The sequence below is a fragment of the Ursus americanus genome, chromosome 14 (genome assembly GCF_024610735.1).
Source record: "Ursus americanus isolate L20-20 chromosome 14, mUrsAme1.1.p, whole genome shotgun sequence".
NCBI lineage: Eukaryota > Metazoa > Chordata > Mammalia > Carnivora > Ursidae > Ursus > Ursus americanus.
The window spans coordinates 38,494,018-38,518,992 of record NC_142140.1 but is presented as its reverse complement, the minus strand read 5'-3'; the positions used below and the strand labels follow the sequence as shown (position 1 = coordinate 38,518,992).

At 60.5% G+C, this 24,975-nt stretch overlaps 5 protein-coding genes across 17 annotated transcripts; 2 read left to right on the top strand and 3 right to left on the bottom strand.

The window, feature by feature from the left end:
• Window positions 1–59: 59 nt before the first annotated feature.
• On the top strand, window positions 60–8,622 carry SEMA3B (semaphorin 3B). The gene is made up of 18 exons (XM_087867024.1): window positions 60–1,199; window positions 1,472–1,658; window positions 2,374–2,531; window positions 2,698–2,760; window positions 3,168–3,287; window positions 3,367–3,460; window positions 3,634–3,753; window positions 4,632–4,777; window positions 4,869–4,980; window positions 5,097–5,166; window positions 5,243–5,387; window positions 5,704–5,923; window positions 6,179–6,270; window positions 6,355–6,396; window positions 6,636–6,793; window positions 6,891–6,946; window positions 7,035–7,174; window positions 7,667–8,622. The coding sequence occupies exons 2-18, from the start codon at window positions 1,550–1,552 to the stop codon at window positions 8,066–8,068; spliced, it is 2,247 nt and encodes a 748-aa protein (XP_087723150.1). The 5' UTR covers window positions 60–1,199; window positions 1,472–1,549; the 3' UTR covers window positions 8,069–8,622.
• Window positions 8,623–9,697: 1,075 nt separating this feature from the next.
• Window positions 9,698–13,035, top strand: LSMEM2 (leucine rich single-pass membrane protein 2). 7 transcript variants are annotated; one of them, XM_045807198.2, is made up of 4 exons: window positions 9,698–9,856; window positions 12,195–12,305; window positions 12,399–12,584; window positions 12,758–13,035. In XM_045807198.2, the coding sequence occupies exons 1-4, from the start codon at window positions 9,835–9,837 to the stop codon at window positions 12,889–12,891; spliced, it is 453 nt and encodes a 150-aa protein (XP_045663154.2). In that variant the 5' UTR covers window positions 9,698–9,834; the 3' UTR covers window positions 12,892–13,035. The 7 variants fall into 7 exon arrangements, with proteins under 7 accessions (XP_045663154.2, XP_045663150.2, XP_045663151.2 ...); XM_045807194.2 differs by having other exon boundaries at window positions 12,195–12,314; XM_045807195.2 differs by having other exon boundaries at window positions 9,713–9,856; window positions 12,192–12,305.
• A 344-nt stretch (window positions 13,036–13,379) lies between these two features.
• IFRD2 (interferon related developmental regulator 2) lies at window positions 13,380–18,542 on the bottom strand. 3 transcript variants are annotated; one of them, XM_045807181.2, is made up of 12 exons: window positions 18,283–18,540; window positions 16,230–16,349; window positions 16,060–16,144; window positions 15,827–15,951; window positions 15,584–15,741; window positions 15,372–15,422; window positions 15,107–15,285; window positions 14,916–15,021; window positions 14,454–14,591; window positions 14,240–14,368; window positions 14,061–14,156; window positions 13,380–13,916 (listed from the first exon to the last, which is right to left on the bottom strand). In XM_045807181.2, exons 1-12 carry the CDS (start codon window positions 18,338–18,340, stop codon window positions 13,836–13,838), a joined length of 1,326 nt encoding a protein of 441 aa, XP_045663137.1. In that variant the 5' UTR covers window positions 18,341–18,540; the 3' UTR covers window positions 13,380–13,835. The 3 variants fall into 3 exon arrangements, with proteins under 3 accessions (XP_045663137.1, XP_045663140.1, XP_045663139.1); XM_045807184.2 differs by lacking the exon at window positions 14,916–15,021 and having other exon boundaries at window positions 18,283–18,542; XM_045807183.2 differs by lacking the exon at window positions 15,372–15,422 and having other exon boundaries at window positions 18,283–18,542.
• A 673-nt stretch (window positions 18,543–19,215) lies between these two features.
• On the bottom strand, window positions 19,216–24,879 carry HYAL3 (hyaluronidase 3). Of its 3 annotated transcripts, none has more exons than XM_045807186.2 (4): window positions 24,769–24,879; window positions 20,264–21,174; window positions 19,773–19,862; window positions 19,216–19,656 (listed from the first exon to the last, which is right to left on the bottom strand). In XM_045807186.2, the coding sequence occupies exons 2-4, from the start codon at window positions 21,149–21,151 to the stop codon at window positions 19,381–19,383; spliced, it is 1,254 nt and encodes a 417-aa protein (XP_045663142.1). In that variant the 5' UTR covers window positions 21,152–21,174; window positions 24,769–24,879; the 3' UTR covers window positions 19,216–19,380. The 3 variants fall into 3 exon arrangements, with proteins under 3 accessions (XP_045663142.1, XP_087723152.1, XP_045663141.1); XM_087867026.1 differs by lacking the exon at window positions 19,773–19,862 and adding an exon at window positions 24,356–24,393 and having other exon boundaries at window positions 24,769–24,820; XM_045807185.2 differs by lacking the exon at window positions 24,769–24,879 and adding an exon at window positions 24,356–24,486.
• NAA80 (N-alpha-acetyltransferase 80, NatH catalytic subunit) lies at window positions 21,900–24,901 on the bottom strand. 3 transcript variants are annotated; one of them, XM_045807188.2, is made up of 3 exons: window positions 24,769–24,808; window positions 24,356–24,393; window positions 21,900–22,996 (listed from the first exon to the last, which is right to left on the bottom strand). In XM_045807188.2, the coding sequence occupies exons 2-3, from the start codon at window positions 24,359–24,361 to the stop codon at window positions 22,109–22,111; spliced, it is 894 nt and encodes a 297-aa protein (XP_045663144.1). In that variant the 5' UTR covers window positions 24,362–24,393; window positions 24,769–24,808; the 3' UTR covers window positions 21,900–22,108. The 3 variants fall into 3 exon arrangements, with proteins under 3 accessions (XP_045663144.1, XP_087723154.1, XP_045663145.1); XM_087867028.1 differs by lacking the exon at window positions 24,356–24,393 and having other exon boundaries at window positions 24,769–24,901; XM_045807189.2 differs by lacking the exon at window positions 24,356–24,393 and having other exon boundaries at window positions 21,900–22,992; window positions 24,769–24,896.
• Window positions 24,902–24,975: the final 74 nt, after the last annotated feature.

Sequence of the window (24,975 nt, the reverse complement as noted above, 5' to 3'; positions counted from 1 at the left end):
CCTCACGGGCTCAGAAGAGGCAGTGGCAAGTGTCAGTGGAGGGACGGCGGGAGGTGGGAGTCCTAGTCTGGGACGGGTCTGGGAGCTGCGGAACTGGGCAGGGGCTTGGGGGGAGCGATCTGGAACGTGCCTTGGCAGTTGTGCCCCTTGCTCGAGGGCGCCCCAGGGCCTTGCCCCATGCCAGGGCTCCCGTGCCCAGCACCTGCCCAGCCAGCTGCGGGAATGACGTTGTGCACTGCAGCCAGAGCCTGGCCCCACGGAAGGGCTCCAGGGGAAGGGCTGTGGCGCAGAGGTGGAGGGGCTCAAAGATGGGGAAACCTGAGGGCGAAGGCAGGGGAGGGAGAGGCGCCAAGGCGGCGGAAGCTCAGAGAGGGGTGGGCAGCTCACCTGAAGTGGGGGTGAGAGGCTGCCTGAGACCCTTGGCTCTCCCCCGACTTGATTCCTCTTGGGTCTGAAGTCGGAGCTCACAGAATTTCTGCATAACCAGCCCCTTCCAGGCTCGGGTGGGAAGAGAGAGGTCAAGCTGAAGCTGGGGCTGCTCGGCTTCCCTGGGGGTGCAGGCCCTGGGGCTCCCAGATAGACCTCTTCTTCTGAGGAGCGGCTTCCAGGCGAGTCTCAGAGTTGAAGGCAGTGATTGTTGCTGCAGTTGTGTTTGCTCACCTGCGTGTCCAGAGAGACACGCATACACTGGTGGGTGCACGCACGTTCACACATGCACTCGTGGAGACACACATGTACACACGTATGCAACGTGCATGCGTATGCCATGTGCCTACACGTGTAATACACTCATGCCACACGCTGTCACAGACATGGACACGTCTGTCTGCATACACCACACACACACACACACACACACACACACACACACACACACACGATGCAGATACACAGAGGGACCCTCAGAAACGCAAGCTCACAGGCGCCCACACCATTGGCTCCAGCTCCAGCCCCAAAGGTGCCTCTGTTCCCCTGTAGGCCCCTGGTGCTCAGCCACCTCCAGAGCCTGACCCCCTCCTGGTGCCCTCGCGCCCATGACTGGCTTGTTTTGCTCAGTGCACTTGGCGCCCTCTGAAATCACTGCACTGATCTGAGTCCTTGTTGGCATTCTGCCCCCTCCTGCATGGGGACCTTGTCTGTGTCCCCCAGTGTCCCAGGCTGGCATGAAGCAGGCACACAGAGTTTGTGAATTAATGCCTGTGAGTGTGATTACGGAGAGGGGGGGTTCCTGCGGAGGGTGACGTGGTGGGGCGGGCGCCTGCCAGTGTGGGGGTGACCCCGAGGGTGTGCCCAGCGTGGGTGTGTCTGTGATTGTGGCCAGGCAGGGCACACTCTGAGGGAGGGGAGAGCTCGGAAGTGGAATGCGACCCCCCAGCCTCTCTCCCCTAGGGGCTGTAATCTGATCCCTGGGGACTCCCCCCCCCCCCCCAGCCTCCCGCCCTCGTCCTTGCTGCAGCTCCTTCTCTTCCAGATCCTGGGGCAGAGTCCAGGGAGGCTCAAGGCTCCTCCACAAGCGCCCGCTGAACCCTGAGCACCCTGAGCCGCCAGGATGGGGCGGGCCGGGGCCGCCGCCATGATCCCGGGTCTGGCCCTGCTCTGGGCAGCAGTGCTGGGGGAGGCTAGCCCCAGCCCCCCACGCCTTCGGCTCTCCTTCCAAGGTAGGTGCACCTGGCAGGCGGGAGGGCTCGGCTCAGGGTGGGCAGGAGAGGGGCCTAGTGTGGGTAGGGGGCACCGCGTTTGCTGTTGCCCTGTGCCACGGGCCCAGGTTTGACTGGGGGCACTCTCAGGCCATCTCCAGTTAACCCTGTCCTGGCCTCAGCTCCCAAACTTCCCTCGCACATTCTCCTCTTGCTTTCCCAGGAAGACCCCTTCCGTTCCCATGGCAACAGATCCTGCCTGTGTCCCATCCACGAACCACCCTCAGGGAAGCTGAGGTGTGGGGGCCACTGGAGCCCCCTTCCCACACCCCCTGCACAGGAGGGCGGTCACTGGTCCCTAGGCAGTGAGCACGGGCTGGGGGCAGGGTGGCAGAGAACCCTCAGCCCGATTTTGGGGTTGGGGTTCTGGCTTTCCCGACATGCTCAGCCCCCCCCCCACACCCTGGCCTCCCAGCGCGCCCGCCTGCAGACACTGCTTGTCCAAGCATGCCCAAGGAGTTCAACCCGCTTTCCCCTTGGGGTGCTGCACTGCCCACCACGGAAGCTTCACACATGGGTGGGCCTTTCTTCACGAGTGTAAATTCACACACGTGTAAACTCACATGTGTGGGGGCCAGGGCACGTGTACAACCATGACATGTGAGAGAGACAGACAGGGTCTGGGGGAAGCTTCCAGCATCGCTGGCCAATCTTCAGTGGTGTCCCTACCCTGCAGAGCTCCAGGCCCGGCACGGTCTCAGGAGCTTCAGGCTGGACAGGACCTGCTGTTACGACGCTTTGCTGGTGGATGAGGAAAGAGGACGCCTGTTTGTGGGCGCTGAGAACCATGTGGCCTCCCTCAGCCTGGACAACATCAGCAAGCGGGCCAAGAAGGTGCCAGGGACTCCCAGCCTCCGTGCTTCCCAGGGAAAGAGCCCCAGGACCCCACTCCAGACTGCTTAGAGAGACCCAGGGAGACGGGCCCCCTGAGCGGACACCCTCTGCACAGAGACCATGCAAAGGCCCTGACCTGTGTCCCCTTCCCCCGACCTCCTTGCAGCTGGCCTGGCCGGCCCCCGTGGAATGGCGAGAGGAGTGCAACTGGGCGGGGAAGGACATTGGTGTGAGTGCTGGCTGCCCGGGGTGGGAGTGGGGAGGCCAGCCCCTCGCTTTACAGACAGACAGCAGCGCTAAGCCAGAGGCCTGCCTGTTCTGGCTGGGATGGGGGCGGGGGGTCGAGGTGGCTGAAGCTTGGAGGTAGTGACTCAGGGTGGAGGCTCATGGGATTCTTCTTGGGGGCCTCTGAGTCATAGGGGGCAATACAGGCCTATGCTTTTCCACGCACCCCTTCTGGTGACAGGTGGGCTGGGCTGGTCACCAAGGGCACGCAGGTCGCCTCAGCCCATGTTGGTGCTTGCCTGGACTGATGCAGAAGAGAGGAGGGGGTGAGGTGCCACTGGTGAGCTGGGACCCCTTAAAGCTGCCTCCCTGGGGGAGGCCTCATTGTCCCTGCCCCTGCCCGCCCACTAGACTGAGTGCATGAACTTCGTGAAGTTGCTGCACGCCTACAACCGCACGCACCTGCTGGCCTGCGGCACAGGGGCCTTCCACCCGACCTGCGCATTTGTGGAGGTGGGCCACCGGCTGGAGGTAAGGCCAGATCTGCGCAGAGAGGGAGGCTGGGGGGTGAAGAAGGGCCTGGAAGTGACAACTGCCCCCTGCCTCCCAGGAGCCCATCCTCCGGCTAGACCTTCGAAGGCTAGAGGACGGCAAGGGCAAGAGTCCTTATGACCCGAGGCATCGGGCTGCCTCCGTGCTGGTGGGTGAGTCTGAAGGCTAGGGCCCCTCAGAGACTCTAGACCTTTCTGAGAGCCTCAGGGATCCCCATGGCCTCACTGACTCCCAAGGAGCTCCCAGAGCTCTCCAAGCACCCCCCACCCCCCACTCCCCACCAAGAGCCTTCAGATTGGCTGAGCAGCCCTCCCCCTATCTGCAGGAGAAGAACTATACTCGGGGGTGGCTGCAGACCTCATGGGCCGGGACTTCACCATCTTCCGCAGCCTGGGCCAGCGTCCAAGTCTCCGAACAGAACCACACGACTCTCGCTGGCTCAATGGTGAAAGGCTGGTGGGGCTTTCGGGAGGGCGCCCTCATCCCCGACAGGGTAGGTGCCGAGTAAGGCCCATAATGGAAGTGAGCACTGGGAGCAGCCGGGGCTCCCCGAGTACCTACCGTGCGTCCAGCCCTGTGCCAGGCACTGGGGTTGCGGGGCCGACCAGGCTTGTGGCCCGCGCCCTCTTTGAGTTCACAGAACTCAGCACAAATGCATCGTAAGATCGGTTCCAATGGCCACGAGACTGGTGCGTGCACAGACAGAAAGGGAAAAGGAGCCCAGGTGGCAGAGCGAGAAAGGAAGCCACTCCGCTGACGGGGGGCGGGGGGGGGCGGGGGGGGCGGGGGGGAGCTGATTCCCAAAGCACGGCAGGATGGAGGGAAAGAACAACTAGAGCAAAGAATCCGGGGCAGGCACAAGCCAAGGAACAGACCCACGAGAGGAGAAAGGGTAAGGGGTCTGCACTGTCAGGGGCCGAGTCATTTGTTCTAAGAGTGAGGGGACCGAGCAGAGTGTTCACAGCAGGAATGGGGGCATCTGCTCCCTGCTCCAGAGGAAGATTCGTGAGTGAATGTACAACTGATCAGCCATCTCCCTCCTCTCTTGGCCCACTGGCCTGGGGAGCTGTCAGGGGTGAGGGGAGAGGCTTGCTGTCCAGGTAGTCTCGGTCTCTGCTGCCCTCTTGTGGCTGCTTCTTGACTCACAGGCCCTGATCCTGCAGATCCTGTCCGCTTGCAGGGCCATCCCAATAAACTTGGTCCTAGAGACTGGGTGCTCGGATGCTGCCCCGCAGTCTTCCGGGGGCACCAGAGGAAGGAGAGAGTGTGGGTCTCATGAGTGCAGGGCCAGGACCTTGCTGACTCCACACCTCCTGCTGCTAGAGCCCAAGTTCGTCAAGGTCTTTTGGATCCCGGAGAGCGAGAATCCTGATGATGACAAGATCTACTTCTTCTTCCGTGAGTCGGCCGTGGAGGCTGCTCCGGCGCTGGGACGCCTGTCTGTGTCCCGTGTTGGCCAGATCTGTCGGGTGAGGAGTCCCTGGGCCATATGCGGTGACCAGGCCCCTGCCCTTTGGCCTGTCTGGGCCTCCCCCTCATGCTCTCTGATTGACCCCGCAGAATGACGTGGGTGGCCAGCGCAGCCTGGTCAACAAGTGGACCACGTTCCTGAAGGCGCGTCTGGTGTGCTCCGTGCCCGGTGTCGAGGGTGACACGCACTTCGACCAGCTCCGTGAGTGCCAGGCGTGGAGGATGGAGTTGGGGAGACGGAGGGCAGGGGCCCAGACCCAGGAGCCGGGCCGCCCAGAGGGCTGTGTGCCCTCCCCCAACTAGGCCCCTTCCCCACAGAGGATGTGTTCCTGCTGTCCTTGAGGGACCGCTGGAGCCCGCTGCTCTATGCCGTCTTCTCCACATCCAGGTGAGGGGCGGGAGGTAGCGGGCGGGGCCGGCCCGGCTCTGCGGGGCCCTCACTCTGCTCACTGCTTCGCCTACAGCACCATCTTCCAAGGCTCAGCAGTGTGCGTGTACAGCATGAACGATGTGCGCCGTGCCTTCCTGGGGCCCTTTGCACACAAGGAAGGGCCCCTGCACCAGTGGGTGTCCTATCAGGGCCGTGTCCCCTACCCCCGGCCAGGCATGGTGCGTAGCCCCAGGATTCCCACCGTGACCCACTTAAAGTCTCAGGGGTGGAGAACTTGGCCTGGGATTTTCTTGGTGAATGTGCTTTCTTCCTCTTGTTATGGGTGGATAAACATCACCTTCATCACACAGGGCTTCTAGAAGGAAGGCCACATTTCCCCCTCCCACGGGCAAGGCTGGGTCTTCTCTCTGCAGATTCCCAGGGCAAGGCTCCGTCCGTTAGCACCCCCACACACTTCCAGTCCCTGGAGGTCTCTTGTGGGCCCACCAGACCCTCATACCCACATCCCTGTCGCACCTCCTCCCCATCGCCCAGTGCCCCAGCAAGACCTTTGGCACCTTCAGTTCTACCAAGGACTTTCCTGATGACGTCATTCAATTTGCCCGGAACCACCCCCTCATGTACAATTCGGTCTTGCCCGTGGGTGGGCGCCCTCTCTTCCTGCAAGTGGGTGCCGGGTACACCTTCACCCAGATCACTGCAGACCGTGTGGCAGCTGCTGACGGACACTACGACGTCCTCTTCATTGGCACAGGTCAGCGTCCTGCCATGACCACCCATTAAACCCAGTCTAGACTCTAGCCTGTTCCTGGAAGCTGCCCCTGTCCGATCTCACCTCCACATCTTTGCCTCCGTTATGTCCCCATCTCCTTCTGGATGCTGCTCCCATTGCTCCAGCCCACATTCTTCAGCGACCCAACCATGCTGAGGGCAAAGGCCTCAGAAGTGGGGAGACCACAGCCCCAGCTATCAGGGAACACAAGGAGTCACTCACTCCTCATCCTTGCAGATGTTGGCACGGTGCTGAAGGTGATCTCGGTCCCCAAGGGCAGCCGGCCTACCGGGGAGGGGCTGCTCTTGGAGGAGCTGCACGTGTTTGAGGTGAGGCCTAGGCTCCCCCCGCCCCCTGCCTGGAATAACCCCATCCCACTGATCCCTGATCCCAGAACTCCTCCTCTTTCTCAGGACTCAGCTGCTATCACCAGCATGCAGATCTCTTCTAAGAGAGTAAGTGACCAGAAGTCTTGGGGGTAAAAGGGACTCAATGCGTTCCCCGGATGCCCCCACCCCCACACCTCCCTTGGTAGTTCGAAGCCCCGGGTTTGAGTATAGGTTCTGCCTTCGCTAGACTGCGTGACCTGAGACCTCAGTGTTCCCATCTGTCAAGTGGGGTAAGGGATCTCTGACCCATGGGAGGCGGGCACAGGGCTGCCTTCGGTCAGCCCGGAGCCCCTCGTGCCCCCTAGCACCAGCTGTACGTAGCCTCACGGAGCGCGGTGGCCCAGATCCCCTTGCACCGCTGTGCTGCCCACGGCCGCGCCTGCGCCGAATGCTGCCTGGCGCGTGACCCTTACTGCGCCTGGGACGGGGCCGCGTGCACGCGCTTCCAGCCCAGCTCTAAAAGGTGCGTAGGGTCGGGGGCGGGCCACCCGGCGTCCTTTGCCACACCTGGCTAAGTGAAGAAGGGCTCATGGGAATACCATGGGTCCCCCTTCCCCCAGGCGGTTTCGGCGGCAAGACGTGAAGAATGGCGACCCCAGTACGCTGTGCTCCGGGGGTGAGTGCCCCAGCTGCCGGCACTTCTCGGCCTTTGAAGACGCCCCATCCTGCCCTGCGTGAATCTGACAATCCCTTGCCCTCCCCAGACTCGTCCCACCCCACACTGCTGGAGCGGAAGGTGTTCGGTGTGGAGGGCGGCAGCGCCTTCCTGGAGTGTGAGCCCCGCTCGCTGCAGGCACGCGTGGAATGGACTTTCCAGCGCGCAGGAGAGGCTGCCCGCAGCCAGGTGAGCCTCCTTCCGCTCTGCTGCTATAAACAGGCCCTTGTCCCGCCCCCTACGTCTAGGAGAGGCCCCGCCCTAGCCAATGAGGCCCTCGGCCGGGTCCCACCTCTAGACCAGGTCCGGCCCGGCCCAGTGAGACCCGCCCAGCCAGGTCCCTAAGTCCCTTTTGGGCCCTTGTCTGCACGCTACATCCTGGTGAGGCCTCATTCCGTCTAACTAGACTCCAGACACCCCCTCCCCCATCCGAGAGGAGCCCCGCCCCGCCTATTGAGCTCCCTGCCCCGCCCCCCATGTCCATATGAACCCGCCCCGTACGGGGATCCACTTTTAGACTACCGGTCCGGGTGCATCAGCCTTCAAATGTGCACCTGCGGGCGCCCCTGTCCTGCTCCCGCTCGGCCGCCGTGGACCCTCGGCCTCTCCCGGCCCGGCCTGGAGCCGAGTTTCCCTGTTCCCGACCCTGACGCCCACGCGTCCCGCTGGCCCGGCCTGCAGGTGGCTGCGGAGGAGCGCGCGGAGCGCATGACGCGGGGGCTGCTGCTGCGCGGGCTGCGGCGCGGGGACTCAGGCGTGTACCTGTGCGCAGCTGTGGAGCAGGGCTTTTCGCAGCCGCTGCGTCGCCTGGCGCTACACGTGCTGAGTGCCGCGCAGGCCGAAAGGCTGGCCCGGACCGAGGAGGCTGCGCCCGTCGCCCCTCCGGGCCCCAAGCTCTGGTACCGGGACTTCCTGCAGCTGGTGGAGCCGGGCGGCGGTGGCGCCAGCTCCCTGCGAATGTGTCGTCTGCAGCCGGAGTCGCGCCCACCGTCTCCCGAGTCGCGGAGGAAGGGCCGAAACCGCCGAAGGCACGCCCCCGAGCAGCGCGCTGAGCGGGGGCCGCGCAGCGCCGCGCACTGGTGATGCAGCCGGCAGCGCTGGGTGCGGGGAAGCCGACTCCAGGCAGGAGCGGGAGGACAGACCCGGGGGATGCATGGCTAGGGGGCCCGGCACACTGGTCCCCGGCCGATGGAGACACCGACCGACCGACAGGCCCTGGCCGAGGGGCTGCCTCGCCGGCTTATTTATTAACAGAGGATAACCCTTGAATGTAGCCCTGGGAGGGGCAGCCCAGGCCGGGCACAGGGTCCTGCTGGTCACGAGGTGGCAGAGAAGCAGGGCTCCAGAGCAACGACCTGGGCGGAGGAGGTGCCCGGAGTGCCCACCCCAGGGGAAGGACCTCCTCCCTGGGCAATGAGCAGAAAGCTGTGAACAGGCTGAGTGGGTGGGGGTGGGGGTGGGGCAGGCCGACTGTACTAATGCAATAAACACTTTATCAGCCGAAGCTGGAATGGCCCCAGCACACAGCCACTGGTGCTGGGTCTTGCCGTGCGACCTTGGGCGACTTCCTAGTGGTCTCAAGACCTCGGTTTCTGCTAAGGATGCTGTGGTGAGGATTAAAGATGGTTTCCATGTGACTGAGTGGATTCTGTGGGGCCTTCTGGGGTTCTACCGACATACACACTGTATTCTGAATAATAGGATTTCTTGGCTGTGTGGTACGAAGAAAATGAAATTTGGTGATATGTAAAATCACGTGAGAAAGCATCATTGAGCTAAACGACAAGGAGCCAGCCGTGGGAGTATCTGGGGGCAGAGCAGTCTAGGCAGGAGCAGCCAGTGCAAAGGCCCTGAGACGGAAACAAGGTTGCTGTGTGTGAGGAACATCAAGGAGGCCAGTGATACAGTGAAGCGATGGATTTGGGATGTTTTAAGGAGGCAGAGCCCATTGTTTTGCTTTGTCCCAGTTGGGAGGGGGGCCTCAGGTGTCCAATAGCAGAGGGTGGGCCCTAAGCTCGGCCACTTCCTCCCTTCAAGGGTAAGTGGTACCTCACAAATCGTGTGACTTGTATGCCCTTGTGGGGAGAGGAGGAAGGATTGAAACTGTATTGTGCTAAGTGCTTCTGACATGTGGCTGTATTTCCATTCTCACGTGTCCCGTGCCAGGAATCATTGTCATTCCTGTTTTATGAGAAAATGGAGGTCAGAGAGGAGGCAATCCCTTACCCCAGCTTGTAAGCTTATTAATAGAAATCCCAATCTTCAATCTAAGTTTGCACACTGACCAACATGAGTGCCTGTGTGTATAGGCGTGTCAGAGCCCTCGTGGCTTGGGTTCCAGCCATCTATCACTCCAATCCCTGGGGCCAGCCGGTCATACAGGGGTAGGTGCTTGTCCATTTGCTTGGAGTAGAGATGACCCAGCTTTTAGTAGGGGTCTGTGGGGGTAGAGAGGCACAGGGCTCCCTTAAGGTCTCAGCTGCCATGTGGGGCATTGCTGGAGGTGAGCATGAGGCAGCCTGTCTGGATAAAGACATCAAGGCCTGTGCATATATGGGGGTGCCAGGGTTCCCCAGGAAAGACCCTGGGCACTTCCATTAGTGGAGGTGTGCTCTTGTCTGGGCTCCTTCACCAGCTAGATAGCCTGGGCTGGCCCATGTGGGTCACTCCACCCATTCCCATGGCTGAGAGCTGCCCCCTCTAAATATAGCCCAGTGGGCTGAGCTCAGGCCTATTTTAGGCCCAGGCTTGGAGGTGGCTAGCCTTCCCCCAGCCCTGAGGAGCCACTGCTGCCTTCATCCTGTCCTGCTACCGGGTGTTACTATCAGCCCAACTGCCCACCACCCGCCATGCCTGAGGAGACCCAAGAAGGTAGGAGGGGATTATGGGGGAGGGCAAGGCCCCAGTTCTGTGACCCTGTGAATCATGGAGCAACCCTGCCCCATCCCACTGACCTCACTTCCTTGACTAGTCATCAATCACCATGTTGCAGCTTGAGTAAAGGGAACTGCCCCCCCGCCCCACACACCACCGTGCATGGGGAAAGGGCTTACCACGTCTGGAACACCAGGAAACAGGCCCTGCCTGTCTCTTCTGCTAAGGACAGGGGGGTTTGGGGGGAGCTACCTAGTCAACTACAGGCTGTGCCCAAGTGGGTGTGGGCAGGGCAGACGCTGGGCCAGTTGGGCTCTTCATTCAGGGAGGAAGCTGGGATCTGGGCAGGCAGTGGTTCCAGGAAGCATTTGGGCACGTGGCCCAGAGACTGGGAGTGGACAGAACTCCGGCCTCCTCCAACTTGGGCCTAAATGGACCCAACCATTAGCTGGTTGGGATCCCCTGGCCTGGCTCGACTGATAGCCAGTGAAGACTTTGGGTCCACTCACCTACCTGCCCCACTGCATGCAAGTGCAGAGGTTCAGAGGGGCCAGAACAGGGACGCCCAGCTGCTCCACGCTCCAGCTTGGCCCAGCGGGTCAGCTCCCTTATCACATTTTCACCATTTCAACTGGATGGGGGGCGCCCAGCCCCCAGTAGTGGTGGGGGATGTTTGCCTCCTGTTGGGGTTCTAACAACGATGTTTACCATGTTCTTCCTGGGAATGAACAGAATCCGAGTTCAACTTAGAAAGGGGAAGGGGTCCCCCGATGGCTCAGTGACTTAAGCGGCCAACTCTGGATTTCTGCTCAGGTCCTGATCTCTGGGTGGTGAGATTGAGCCCTGTGTCAGCTCTGCGCTCAGCAGGGAGTCACAGCCTGAACGAGATTCTCTCCCTCTCCTGCCCTTCCCCCTGCTTGTGTGCACACACTCTCTAAAATAAATATATATATATATACATATAAAAAGTGGGGAAAGCAGAGCCAAGTGCAGAGAGGAATTTAATATGACCCCCAACCCATCACCCAAACATGACTAGCAGCATCTCGCTTTACTTTGGGGCACGTCCGGGGCCAGTTTCAAGCAAATCACGAAGGCTGAGTTATTGTTCTGAAAGTGACAGAAAATCCAATCACCCTTGCCCCTAACAGGAGGCACTCCCTCAATGCTCCCCCTCTTTTGTTATCTAGCATCCAGCTGGGTATCTGGAGGTTTAAGGGGCCAAAAAAAAAAAAAAAAAAAAGTAAAAGTAGTAAAGTGTAATTTTTAGAAATCACAGAATACTTTTGATGGGTCTAAAAATAAAAAAATCACAAGAAAAGTAGAGAGACCCCAGTGACTAAGTGGGCAGAGGCTGGGAATGGATAGAAGGTACTCCAGGCAAAGAAACCCAACTGAAGAGGTCAAAGGCCTTTCCTCATCTCCCAGTTTGGCAAACGTACACGTATGTATGTATGTATGTAATTTTTTTCCCAACGAAAAGGCCTAATGGTGGTGATGTGCCCTTTTGGGGGCTATGGACAATCATTCTGGAGGACAGTTTGATGATGGCTGAGAAAAAGCCCCTGCTCTTTAAGCCAGTGATTTTGCTTCCAGGAATCTGTCCTTAGTAACGATTAGGAAATTGGGAAAAACCTTCATACTCACTGATGCATGTCCTTCCCTAGGGGTTATTCACTTCTGAAGGGAACTGGAAACAACCTAAATGCCCAGGCAGCCTCCAAGGAGGCCTCAGAAGCACGTAGAACAGCTTGTTAACAAAGGCAGGTCTCCTGTTACGATGTTGAGTGAGAACAGCAGGGTTCACAGAAGCACAGCTGAATCACAGATCTCGCTGAACCCCTTCAAGCAGAGCTAAGGCCACAAGGGACAAGCATCACCCAGCCAGGAAGGGGCTGCTTCTGCTGGGGATTTGAAGGTGCCAGACACTGGGTCTGACCTGATGGCTAACTTGCAGGGTCTGCAGGAAAAACTGATAGCGGAAGAGGCAGGGATGAATTTCACGCACCGTGGGTTTAGTCCTCCCAGGCTGGTTAAACTCCCTAGGCAGGAGCAGGCAGAGGAATGCCTGAAAGTCCTTGCGGTGCTTGGGAGGAAACGTAGTGAGCAAGTCAAATGCACCATCTGCTACTGCGGGTGGTAACAGGCCTACGGGGTTCTGAGGTCATCCTGGCTCCAAACCAAGGGTCATTCCTGAGTTGGGTTTTAGGGCATTTGGAGCCAACGTCCCTTTGTCCTTTCCCATCTTCTCTGAGCCCCTGCTGCTGCTGGAAGCCACCTGAAGAAGGCAGGGGGGTGACCTGCTGGCTGAATCAGCCCTGCACTGTCCCAGCAGACACCGTGGCACTGACACTGAGCCCCAGGAGCAGGGCACCGCTGGCCCCCAACCACGTACAGGAGGTGCGCCTGCACCGGGTGGAGTCCATCAGCGACCTGCACAGCGGAGGTGACGGGGGTAGGGCAGCGGGACTGACGTGCTGGGAGAGGGGAGGAAGGCAGGTACAACCCCTACCCTCCTGATGCCCCGTTTACCCCACAGGTTCACTGTGCCCCTACCTGGCCGAGGAGGCGCAGCCATGGGACGAGCTACTGGGCATCCTGCCCCCGTCACTGTGTGCCCAGGCTGGCTGTGGGCCCGTGCAAGGCAGGGCGGGCTTCCTGTTGCTGCTGGCACTGCTGGTGCTCACCTGCCTGGCCCTCGCCATCCTGGCCGTCTACCTGAGCGGTACGGACACACCGTAGGGGAACCAAGTGGGAACTGAGGGCGAGCAGCTGGGACCCGAAGGCCCTTCTGCACAGTGGGAGGGAGCAGCTGCCGAGGCTGAGACGGCAAAGGGTGGGGAGCTGTGGGGTGGCACGTGGTCTGATAACCCCCCATTCCTGCCTGCCTGTCCACAGTGCTGCAGAGTGAATCCCTCCGCATGCTGGCACACACACTGCGCACCCAGGAGGAGACGCTACTCAGACTCCGGCTTGCCAGCCTCAGCCAGCTGCGGAGGCTCAACTCCAGTGAGGCCCAAGCACCCAGCTGAGATACCACTTGGACCCAGGGCTTGGGTGTGTGTGTGGGGGGGTGGGAATAAAGTGGCCAAGGCAGGTTTCTCCTTACCCACTGCTCCACACGACTTCCTTGGTGAGGTTTTTGTACAAGAGTCTGACCTGACCCCACAGCTACCTGCCTCTCCTGTCTTCAGGCCAGGCCTGGCCAAGGCCCTGCTTTGGGTGGCCCAAGGTCAGAGGAAGCGACACCAGCCTCCTGGCTCCTTCTGTGGCCTGTCAGCAGTCTTTGGCTTCCCCCAAACAGCAGGTCCAGAGTCTAGAAATAGCTGCCCCCACCCCTGTTGCCCAAACTCTGCCAGGCCTCCCAGTGGGGGTCCAGCCTCAGCACGAAGGCAGGCAGAGCTCTGAGTGTGGGGAGGAAGGCCACCTGAGGAGATGGTCTGGGAGGGCAAAGGTGGGATGGAGATGCGGGGAGACCCAGGGGGTGGTGGATGGGAGGGCAGGCAGAAACACCCAGAGCTAAGGGGTGCAGAAGGCTGAGCATTCAGTTTACTTTTCTCTAATGATCTTTAAAAATCAGCATACAGACCCATTCCAGGTAGCCTCACGTCCCCACCTGTTCTGGCGCCACTTGTGCAGATGCCATTCCCCTCAAGGAAGCGCATCATCCCAGAGGAGCGGGGCCCGAGAAAGGAGAGAGGGGGACAGTCCTCCTACCGTGTGCCCCGCAGCTCTGGGACAAGCACACATCTGGCCGGGCCTGACACAGGGCAGGGAGAGGCCACAGCGCTGTGTGCAGGGGTAAGGGGCCAGGATCCCGAGCGCCCTGGCCTCCAGCCCCCACCCCCATGTCTGTTTTTGGTTATGTCATTAAAAAAATAAAGCGACAATTCCTGGCAGGGACCAGTTGTTGCAGTGTTTTCTGTTAAAAACACAGGCACGCGTGTGGACAGTCTCCTCCTCAGCCGGCCTCGCCTCAGAGGATGTCTGCCCGCTTGTCCCGCACGCGGCTGCGCGCCTTGGTCCGCGCTCTGAAGGCTGCAGCGTTGTACAAGTGCTGGAATGGGGGGGGGGGGCGTGAGGCTCTGGTGGGCCGGGGAAGGGGAGGCCCGGGCCCTTTCCTCCAGCCCCTGCAGAGCTCCGGGCCTCGAGACCATGGGAATGGGGGCGGAGGGAGAGAAAGGTGCCCAAGGGTGCAAACCTTCTCAAAACGTGATATCTTGCAGGCCTTCAGGGCAGTGGCATCCAGCACCAGCACCGGGCCCAGGCCAAAGATGTCACGGAGTAGCTCATTGTTCTGGGGGACAAACGGGCAGCGAGCTCAGGCTGGTCCTAAAGAGCCAAGCTGGCTGGGTACCCCCTCCCCGTCCATCTTCCCACCTGGAGGTGGTGGTGCATGCCTGATCCCAGCACGTCCTTGAAGGCGGCATAGACACGGCGCCGAGCCCAGCTGTCCACATAGAGCACCTCGAGGCCGAAGCGGATGGACTCTTCCTCACACTCACCGCCCTGCAGCGTAGAGGGACCCACAGACCAGGGCTCGGCGGCTGTGTCCGGGGAGCACTCTCACCAGGACACACGTTCTCACACGTACCTCAACGAAGTGCAGCACGGCGCGGAAGGTAGAGCGCTGACGCCGGCGGTCAGCCTTGGCACGGTACTTGTTGCTGTCAGTGGCCAGGGTCCGCAGGGCGCCGCAGAGGGCCTCCATGTCCTCGTACAGAAAATCCTCCTGTAGTGGCAGCAATGCAGGGTGTGTGAGCGGAAGCCCGGACTCTGCAAGCTCTCAACCCGGGGTTGCCCAAAGCCTTCCTCTCACGGAAGAAGTGGTTTCCTCCTCTGCCTGGCCCCCTGAATCCCTTCCAGGCCCCGACCTGGGCCAGACACCCCTGCTCAGAGCCCCCACCGCGGCACCCAGCGTCTGAGTCTGTGTTAGGGCTACCTCCCCACCATCATGACCTAAGGCTGCCCTATCTTCTGCGGTATCCCCTGCATCCAGCCTAGTGTGGACAGCTGGTGTCAGGAGGCCCCCTCCCTTCCCGTCCCCCCCTCACACCTCAAGGTCCCGGGCAAGCTCAAAGAGCAGTGCGATGGTCTCGCCGGCCGCGATTCGCAGGTTCACGCTCTCGCTGGACAAGAGCTGGGGCAGCCGGGGCAGCTGCCTGGGGAAGGGGCAGGCTGAGCTACATGTGGGCTGGGGGCCTCGTCGCCTTTCCCCTCCCACTCGCAGCGAGCAGTGGCTCTTACCTGTCCAGGATGTGGCTGATGTGGGTGCCGGGGCAGACGGTGAGGAGCAACGCCCAGGCCTGCAGGGCAGCACAGAGCAGGCCATGCAGGCTGGCGGGGACCACAGGGGCTGTGGAGCCACCCATTCCACAGGACCGGCTGAAAACGCTTTCCAAGCAGCTGAGGCAAGACACCAGGTCCTAGGGACACAGGGAGCCAGTGGGAATGGCTCAGGGGCAGAGCTAGGGCCTACGTGCTCTATTACCTGCGCCCAGAGGCCACTTACCTGGACATCGGCAGCAGCCACATAGCACCCCAAGCCAAGAGCAGAAGCGCACTGTGGGAAGGGGGCAAAGCCATGCCAAGGTCAGAGAGTGAGCCTGGGTTCCCGGCCACAGGGCTCACCCTCAGAGTAGGGGAGCCTGAAGGCAGGTGGAACCCACCTCTCTGCTTGGGGACTAGGGGAGGGAAGGGTGTCACAGAGCCTGAAACACTCACGTGGAGCCGGGCAGCAGGGCTAGCTGTGCCATCACTGAGCACAGAGACCAGGAAGGGCTGCAGGCTGTGAAAGAGCTCCTCGCCCTTGGGTCCAGGGCCCAGCTGCACACAGAGCAGGCCTAGCACGGCAGCGGCCAGCGCCTGTTCCTCGCCCTTCCCTGCAGGAATGCTTTCCGGTCAGCCCATGCAGCAAGGGTCAGTACCCAGCCAGTTCGGGTCTCCCATGAGCCCCCAGGGCCCAACCTTTCTTGAGGCACTTTTCCAAGGCATCAGCCAGGGTGAGGCGGCGCTCCAGCAAGAAGTCGGGGAGTAGGCGGGATGCCAGGGCCAGACGAAGGCTCTCAAGAGCACCCTGCCGGGTCTTGGCACTGGGGGGGATGAAGAGAGGGGACCTTGTAGGCCAGCCCTACTGGGTCACACTTGGCATGGGCTGAGCAGGGACACGGGTGTGGGGGTTGGCTGGCGGTCAGGGGTACCTCTTATCTGTGAGGCAGTCCACATACTCCTTCAACTTCTCCTCAAGGTCTTCCTGCTGGCCCTGCTCATCCACGGCATCCCCCCCTGCAAGGCCAGCTGGTCAGCCCTGTGTCTCGCCCTACCCCAGGGAATGCCCACAGAGTCCCTGCCAAACTCCCACCGCTCTCACCGAGGCTGTCCTCTGCTGCGGTGCTAAGAAGGCTGGGGCATTCACTGGTGGTGCTCCGGGCCTCACTGACGGCCTCATCCTCGCTCGAACCTGAGTCAGCTTGGGTACTGCTCCGGGCACCTGGGGAGGGTCAAACACACTTGTGGCCGCACCTGGCCTGCCTCCACTGATGAGTGATGGCTGGGGGTACCTCACCCAACCTCATGACCCCACAAGAATAGAATCCTGCCCCTCTCAGAGATGAGAAAACAGACTGAGGTGGGAAGCACCAGGGCTGATGCAGGGGACACTGAGCCAGGAAGGAGGAGAAAGGGAATGAGGTCCATCAGCTGGAGAACATCAGGCACGAGGCCCAGCCTAGGAAAACCTGTCAGGCTTGGTGAGTACAGCCTCCCTGAGGCTAAAGCCTGTTTTAAGGAGGAGACTGAGAGCCTGGTAGAGGCAGAAGGGGCTGCACAGGCCCCACCTAGGCCTGTGGCTGAGCCTGGAGTGGGGGCATTTCCAGGCAAATCCTAGGGGAGCTCAGCCACTAGCCCAGATTATGCCTAAAAAGGGCCAGGGCAAAGGTTAGGGGCTTAATTATAGGATCTGTTCATATAGAATATATACAGATAGATACAGGGTTCAAATTCCAGCTCCATATCTTAAAAGGGGTGTAACCAAGTCAAATGCTTAGCCTTTACCCCCTCAATTTCTTCATCCGCAAAACAGAGATGCTAAAGGACTCTTTTGGTATAGCGAGTGAAGACAATAACTAAACAAACAAATAGTTATGGCTCTTCTGTGGACCAACATCACCTATCTGCCCTGGGGCAGAAGCCCAGCTCCTAGTGGACCGTGGGTGGCTGCCCCAGGCTTCAAGCAAACTCTTGTGTGCTCCCCTTCGACCATACCAGGCCTTTAGCCCTGGGTGAATGGACACAAAGCACTCTTCTGAACCTGGGAAATGCAGAAAGTGGAGTGGCCCCTGACCGCATCAGTCCTTGAAGATAGGTAAACACAGGAGAATGTCAGGGTCAGCAAAACGTACACTCCTGTGTGGGGGTTCTGCTCAGGGCCACGGGCTGGCTTTGGCAAGGGCAGGCACTGCAGCAGAGCCCCAGATGGGTTCTGGTCACCAGGCTGGTCCTACTTCTCAGGAACTAAATACTCCATGTGCCTGCTGGAAAAGTCCAGCACGCATGCAGGCCTCTGCTCACCTCCTCGCTTACTACCCTAACCAGCCAAAGCAGCCCAGCCTCCCTCATTTGCTCCCTCCAGATGCCAGGCCTTTGCACAAGTTTTTCCCTCTGCACGGTGCTCTCTTCTTCACCTCAGGATTCACCCAGAAGCCCCTCCAGGATTCCTTGGTTCCTAAGTCTGGGGTTGACACCATTTAATGAACTTGTCCCCCAGCACCAGTCCTTCTGGAATATCGCTACCCTCTTAAGATATCCCCACACCCAAGTCCTATTAGGGTTGTGGCCAGGTCTGAGCTGTGCCTAGCAGGCACCCCATTCCTGCAAAGTAAACATATGTGTTTACTGCACCAAGACACGCTCCTGTTCGAAGCTGATAAGTCTCAGGGCTGCCTCAGGCTCCAGGGCACTCCCCAACCCTCTCGTGCCAGGCCCACCAAAGCTGGAATTCTGCAACTTCCCCATTGCTGCCCCCCTCGGTACCCCCCCCCCCCGCAGGCTAGGCCTCCCAGCAATTTCCTAGCCCAGTCCAGGAAAGCACCAGCGAGTGGCGAGGGGGTTAGGCTTCCTGCTCTGTCCAGCGGTTTGTCCACCACAGGAGGCAACCGGGGTGGAGCGGCAATGGGGGAAACTGAGGCGGGGAGGTGCCCACCGGTTTAGGTCCGGTAACGCGAGCTCCTGAGCTGCAAGCAGTGCGCTCAAGTTGGACACCCACGTGGCCGCTGCCTCCTGGGGCACGTGCCGGCCGCGGGGGAGTTGCGGGACGCAGCGCCAGGTTGGTCTAGGCAGGAGTTTCCGCCCAAGACCCTCCGGGACACCGACGGGAAAGCCACGCAGGACCCCCGCTCGCTGTTCATTTGCTGCTCCCCACTTACCCGCTCCGCGGCGCTGGCCGCCCTTACGGGGCGCGCTGCCCTTACGGGCGCGGGGCATGCCGGGAATCAGTAGCGCGGGCGCGCGGAGGGCGCGGGGTCAGGGACCCGGCGGGCGAGGGCTCCAGACCGGCGAGACGCCGGCCGGTGGGCTAAGCTGAGACTTGGGCAGACGACGGGAGCCACACGCCACACGCGACACCATCTTCGCGAGGCGCCCCGCCCTGCCAAACGGGTCGGGGCGCCCCGCCCTGCTAAACGGGTGGCCGGGAAGGCGAGTTCTTGGCCATTGGGTTCAGGCCCACATCCACGCGGCCGAAACTACTAGTCCCAGGGGGCTGTGCGCACAGGTGACCGCCGGCCGGCTGGGCGCAAGGCACCTCGGGAATTGTAGTCTACTCCCGAGACCCAAAAGCCCACGACGCTCTAGCTGAACTATGCACCCACAATGCCCTGCGTACACCCACCCCCACCTCCCGTGCCCATGTGCATCCACACACAGTCGTTAACTCTGAAGCTGCCGCCTTGGAGCAGCCTACCACGACAGGCAGGACAGGCATTTCTTGGCACTTGAGGCTGGACATTCGCGACAGGAAGAGAGTGGGGCTTGGTAGAACTGGGTGAACAGTCAAACCTTAGGCAGTGAAAGAAAAAGTGACTTTATGATGAAGCAGAGGACAGACAACAGCTTAGCACCTACAGACCTTAGCCAAGATCCTGGAGCCCACCTGTCCCTGGGCGGGTCTCCTGTGACCTCTCCATGGACCTGGTGAGGAGTTGGAACAGAGCTCTGGGCTGGCAACCCTAACCATCTGGAACGCTGACTCTCCCTAGGGCTGCTTCCTTATCGGAAGGGACAAAGTGATCTCAGAGGACTTTTGGTTTTAAAATGGTGTAAGCAAAATAATAATAATAACGTAAAATGATATAAACCTTTTTTTCTGGCCCCTTCCACATCCCAGGGGTCCCACGGGAAGTGGGGGGTATGTATGGGAGGATTGACTATAAACTGAATAGAGCAAGAGTGGGACAGAATCCTCCCTCCAGGACTAGAAAAATGGTAGCAGGGACAAGAGACTCAGGGGCAGGTAACTTCTGGCTTTATGCTGCTTTTTCAGGCCTGGGCTCAGGCCTGGGCTCCTGGCAGGTAGGGCCAGCCCAGCCCGGGTAACAACGGCAGCTAAAGGACTCCCAGGCTCCAGGGCTGCCATCTGACTGCAGGTGCAGGAAGGCTTCCAGCTGTCCTCCATCTTGCCAGGCACAGCGCCCATGGCCATGGCACCGCTGGTGACTGCAGGCTATGGCTGCCTTGGTCACGTTGATTACATAGGGGCCCAGGGTGCCCACTAGGTAGTCATGGAGATGCCAGCACTCCTCCTGAGAAGAGGGGAAGGATGTATCAATGCTCCTGCTCCATGGCTCTGACATGGTCCTCCCCCCAACCCTGGGACTCCAGCATGGGCTGCCTGGCAGGTTGGAGGGGCAATGATCACCTCAGAGCTGGAGAAGCTCAGGTCCCCCCAGAGCACCACGCCGGCTGCCCCGAGTGCTGCGCTCACACCAATGGTCTGCACAAGGTCATCCTGGAGGCAAAGAACTGCTAAGCAAGGGCTGAGCTGCCCAGATCCAACAGGGCCTACTTCCACCTTCGAGAAACTTTTCTGGCTCATCGCCATGATCTGATTCCACATCTAAAATAAGATTCCTTGGCACTGAGCCTCTGAGGGGCTTCTCAGGTCCTCTACTCAGAGGATGTCTCCCCTCAGACCAGGGCTCCAAAGGCTAGGCCTTGCCTTTCCCCTCAAGATATTCCAAGGCAGAGCCATACTTCCTTTTCAGATGCTCCAGGATAGGACCTCCCCACTAAGAACTAGATCAGGGTCTCCCCGTCAAATTCCCCCCAGGGCAAGGTCTTCTCTTCAGACCTTCGTAGGACAGGGCCATGCCTCCCCACTCAGACCCCTAGAGCTCAACTTTCACTCACCTGAGACAGGAACCTTCCAGAGCTCCGGTGTGTGAGGCGGGCATAGGCCAGGACAGGCAGGGGATGTGGATGCCCAACAGAGGCCACACGGAAGGCCTCCTCCAGGCGGTATCGGACAAACGCCTGGTGGTAGATAGGTGGCAGCCTGGGTGGGAGGTAGATGCTAGGGAAGAGGGCGCTGGAGGCAGCCCAGAGCCAGTGAAGTTGGGTGTTGCGGGCGAGAGCGGCTGGGTGGCAGTGGCCCGTGTAATTGGAAGCCATACCATGCCAGCCATTGCCACAGGCTGGGAAGTGGTAGAAGCCCCAGAGCCCATGGGGTTGCAGTGCCTGGCCCAGCCGCAGCGTGTCCTCCATCAGGGCCCGGGCTGCCTGTTCAAAGCCAGCATGGGCCTTGTGGAGCTGCTCCTGGGGGCTCAGGTCGGGGAACACCCGCTGTGCCCAAGCCCATGAGGCTGCCTGATAGATTCGGCGGCGGCCCCAGTTCCCAGCCCAGAGTGGGCACCATTCCTCCCAGTCTAGCACTGCCAGGCCAGCGAAGCCACGTCCTAGGCTGCGGTGGATCTGGTAGGCAGCCCGTGCCAGGTGGTGGTCAAGAGGGACAACCTGAGGGATGCCCCCGTTGTGAGCTGTGCCCCTGGGCCCAAGGTAGGGGTAGAGGCCGAGTTGGTTCTTGTAGAAGATGGTGATGTTCTGGCCATGGAAACGCTGGCCACGGTTGGCTGTGATGCCCAAGGCCTCTAGTGGCAGGTGCACGCCAAAGCGAGTCTTACAGTGTGCTGAAGGTATGTTCCACAGCACAGAGAAGGGGTGTTCAGGAACCCCCAGGAAGGGCTGGCCAAACCCCAGGCGCAGGGCCACTCCGAGCACTAGGGCCAGGCCCAGCTGCATGATCACGCCCCAGGGATGGAAACCTGCAGGAGAGAGGGGCTGTGAGCTTAAAGGCCATGGCCATGGCCACACCTTCCAAACAGCATGGAAAGCTGGGAACACTTCCCCAACTACTAGCCACAGGATGGGGGTGGGGGGGACATGGTCCCCATGTGGTCCTCTAGCCTCTCAGATCAGCCACACCATACGTCAGCCTGGCAGCTCCCCTCCCATGTTCTCCATCTCTGTCATGGCACCACGGTGCCCTCTGACACCTTGCCCACTCACAGTTCTCACCAGTCCCCTCCTCTGTCCATCTTGTTCCCTGCCCCAGGGACACTTAACACCCTCTCCCTTGCCTAGCTTGATTCCTACTTAGCACTCAGGTCTCTGCTATGACATCACCTCCCCTGGATTTCCAAATGGACTGAGGACACTTGGGCTCCCACTGTTCCAACATAGATCCTGCCACTGTGTGCCTGTCTCCTTCCGTCCCTTGGGTCGAGGCCCTATCTGTCTAGTTCCCCATTGCCCGGGCCCAGTTTAGGGCCTGACACACAGTAGGTGATCAGTGAATGGTGATGAGTGAAGTGGAAGGGAACAGACCCTTTGTCTCCTGGGCCTGGCAGAGTAGGATGGGCAAAGGTTAGGTGTCTCTTCATCCATGGCCCCGGGGCCAAGGTGGATCCAGAGGATCTTACAGAGAGAGAGAGGATCTAAGATAAGGCTGTGAGGTGAGGGTGGGTCAACAAATAAACTGTCACAGCCACACCCAACAGAAGCCTTTATTCAGCCACACTGACAGCTCTGAGCCACAGCTATGGAGCAATCTCCCAGCCCCACTGGTACTCCGGAAACAGGGCCAGGCTAAAGTTGCCCCCAAGGTCTGGGGACTGAAGTATGGCCAATGGGCTGAGGCTGGTACTGTCCTAAGCAGTCCATCGACCCTGAAGGACAGTGCCTTGCTCTGGGTAGCCCTCAGATGTCCTTTTCCATCCAGAATATGGGGCATCCTCTCAGGTCTTGGTACTGCGTCTCCAGCAGGCTTTGTGGAGGGGGCCCTGCAGGAGGTGAGGGTGAGGTGGTCAAGGGCTCAGGCAAGGGAGGGGGTGGTGGCAATGATGGTCCCTTGAAGGCTCTTGGGGCAGTCTGGGCAGTTAGACTAGAAGCCTTGGAGGGTGGCCGGGAAGAGGGGGCTCTGGGAAAGGCCTTGAGCAGGGTGGCAGGCAGCCGTCGGCTGGTGAAGACCAGGCCCTGCACAGGCTCACCCAGCTGGTAGCCCAGGTGGGCATAGAACTGCAGCTGGTCATGGGTGGTGAGGTGTAGCCGGCGGAAGCCCCGGGCCTGAGCAAAAACCTCCAGGCCCTCCATAAGACGGCGGCCAAAGCCGCGGCCCCTCAGAGCCCGGGCCACCACCACTGTCTCCACCAGGAGGCTCTGGGGCCGGTCCAGCACCCGTGACAAGCGGGCATGACCCACCACAATGGGGGCGGCCTCAGGAGTGGGTTGGGGGCTCAGCAGCATCAGGCAGAGGGGGAAGGCATCTGAGGACTGGCCCAAGGAGTGCAGGCGGGAGGCACGGCTTCGGGGCCACTGCTCATTGATGAGGTCGGCACAGGCATCCAGGAGCTCAGGTCGGCAGTGCACAGGCTCCAGGGTCAGTTCAGCCAGGTTGGGGGCTGGGGTCTCCTCTGGCTGGTGTGCGGGATCCAGGGTCAGCTCAGTTGAGCCAGGACTGAGGATCATCTCCGGATGGCATGCAGAACCCGGGGTCAGCTCAGCTAGCCTGGGGCTCAGGGTCAGCTCTGGCTGGTGTGCAGGATCCAGGGTCAGCGTGGCCAGGTTGGATCTCAGGGTCAACTCTGGCTGGCATGCAGGATCCAGAGTCAGCTCGGCTGGGCTGGTACTCAGGATCAGCTCTATCTGGCGTGTAGGGTCTAGGGTAGGGGTCAGCTTTGGTGGGCCAGGGCTCAGAGTGAGCTCTCCCCTACATGGAGGATCTAGGCTCAGCTGGGTCAGGCTGGGAGCCCAGGTCATCTCCTGCTCGGTTGCAGATGGCTAAGTGGCAGGCTAGGGATTGAGAGCACAGTATCCAAACAGTGGGATCTCCTCAGACCACAAGGGTGCTCCTCCTATGGACAACAGCCATGTTAGGCTGTACCAAGAGGGAGGACAAGGTTGGGGCAGGGAGGGGCTGACAGAGTGCTAGAGGAGCCATGCATCCCGGAACTTGTAAGCTACACCTTGTCTTCATACTCACCTGATGGCACAGGTGACCTGGAGACCATCCCCTATACCTGACTCAGGTGGACAGCAGAGGAAATAGGTCCAGAGTGTCCTGCCCCACATTGGAGGGAGGCTGAAGGCTAAAGTCTGGGGCAGAACCCAAGAGTCCTGGTGCCAGCCTGCTGTGGCTAACTTTGTCCTCCCAAGGACAGTGGATTTAGGCTTGCCATCATGGCCGGCTGGCCATCAGACAGAACATGCAAACTAGACACCATGATCCCCTACTTAAACCCACTCAAGATTCCCTTTGGAGCGAACACAGCTGCCTCCAGGAGCATCCCTGTCCCTTCCTTTTCCCTACATTCTAGGTCCCAGCTTTTTTGACCACTTGGGCCATGCCTGCCACCTGACCAATCCTGGGGCACCACTCACCCACCCATTAGGATTGGATTTCGCCTCCCTGAACTGCCTTCCCTGCCTGCAGCACAGAGCCCACGGCCCCCTCCCCAACACTGTGCAGCTCAGGACACTTTGCTTGGGCACAGACCCAAGTATCCCCTCAGATGGGGCCCCAACAACACTGGCAAGGGGCCTGGCTCACAGTCCCACAGCAGCGTGGCTCTGGCAGGCTTGGTTCCCCACTGGCCAGAGTTTCGTAGTCACCCTAGATAAGGACCACAGCTTCCTTCCTAAATCCACAAGGGTGTCCAACGGCCACCAGGTTGGGGGCTCAGACCTCCTACGTCTAAATCCCATTGTTTGCCCATCCTACCCCAGGCCCCGCTGCCGGGAGGGTCTATGGTGGGGGATTTCTGGCGGTGGGGGATCCCCTGGGCCGCACGTTTCTACTCACCTGCTCCAGAGAGGACGTCCTGGCTCCCCTTCCCCACCTCCCCAAGAAGGTCCCCTGAGCTGGAGGCCAATTCCACACTGGTCATGCACAGGTAGGAGGCCCCCCCCCCCCACTATATCCCACTCAGAGGGCTATAAGCCCCTCACCTGCATCAGCCACCTCCTCAGCAGCCGCAGCCCTGGACCTAGAGGGAGGAAGCCCCAGGGTCCGCCCCCAGGCTTGGAGCCCCAGACTTCCCCGCGGGTTTAACCCTTTCACTGCCGTCTCCCCCCACCGAGGGCGGAGCTCCTGTGTCCCTCAGCGAGAGGCGGCAAGGCTCTCCTGTGCCTCAGTTTCCCCCTCCCTCCCAGTGGGTGACAAACCGTGCAGTGTTTTTGTGGGGGTGGGGGTGCTTCGGGAGCTTGACTCTGGGTGGGCGTGGCTCGGCATGCTCTGGGAGGGAATGACAGACGCAGGGAGGGCGTGCGGGGCGGCGTATCCACTTGAGGACCGCACGCGTGGGGCGGACGGGAGATAGCGAGGATTAACACGCTTCGCGTGGGAAGGGGGAGGTACTGACATGTTGAAGCCAAGATCCGGGATGCTCCGCGTCCTCGCTCCGCGCTGGCCGGTTTCTCTCGCTCTGTGGTTTGGACTCTTCCGACCGACCGCGCTGGCCCCTAGCGGTGCGGCGGACGCACTGCAGCGGTCGCGGCCCTCAGCGCCCCACCTGGTCCAGACTTTCCCTAGGCCGCCAGACACCACCCCGCCTCCACGCGTCACCGCT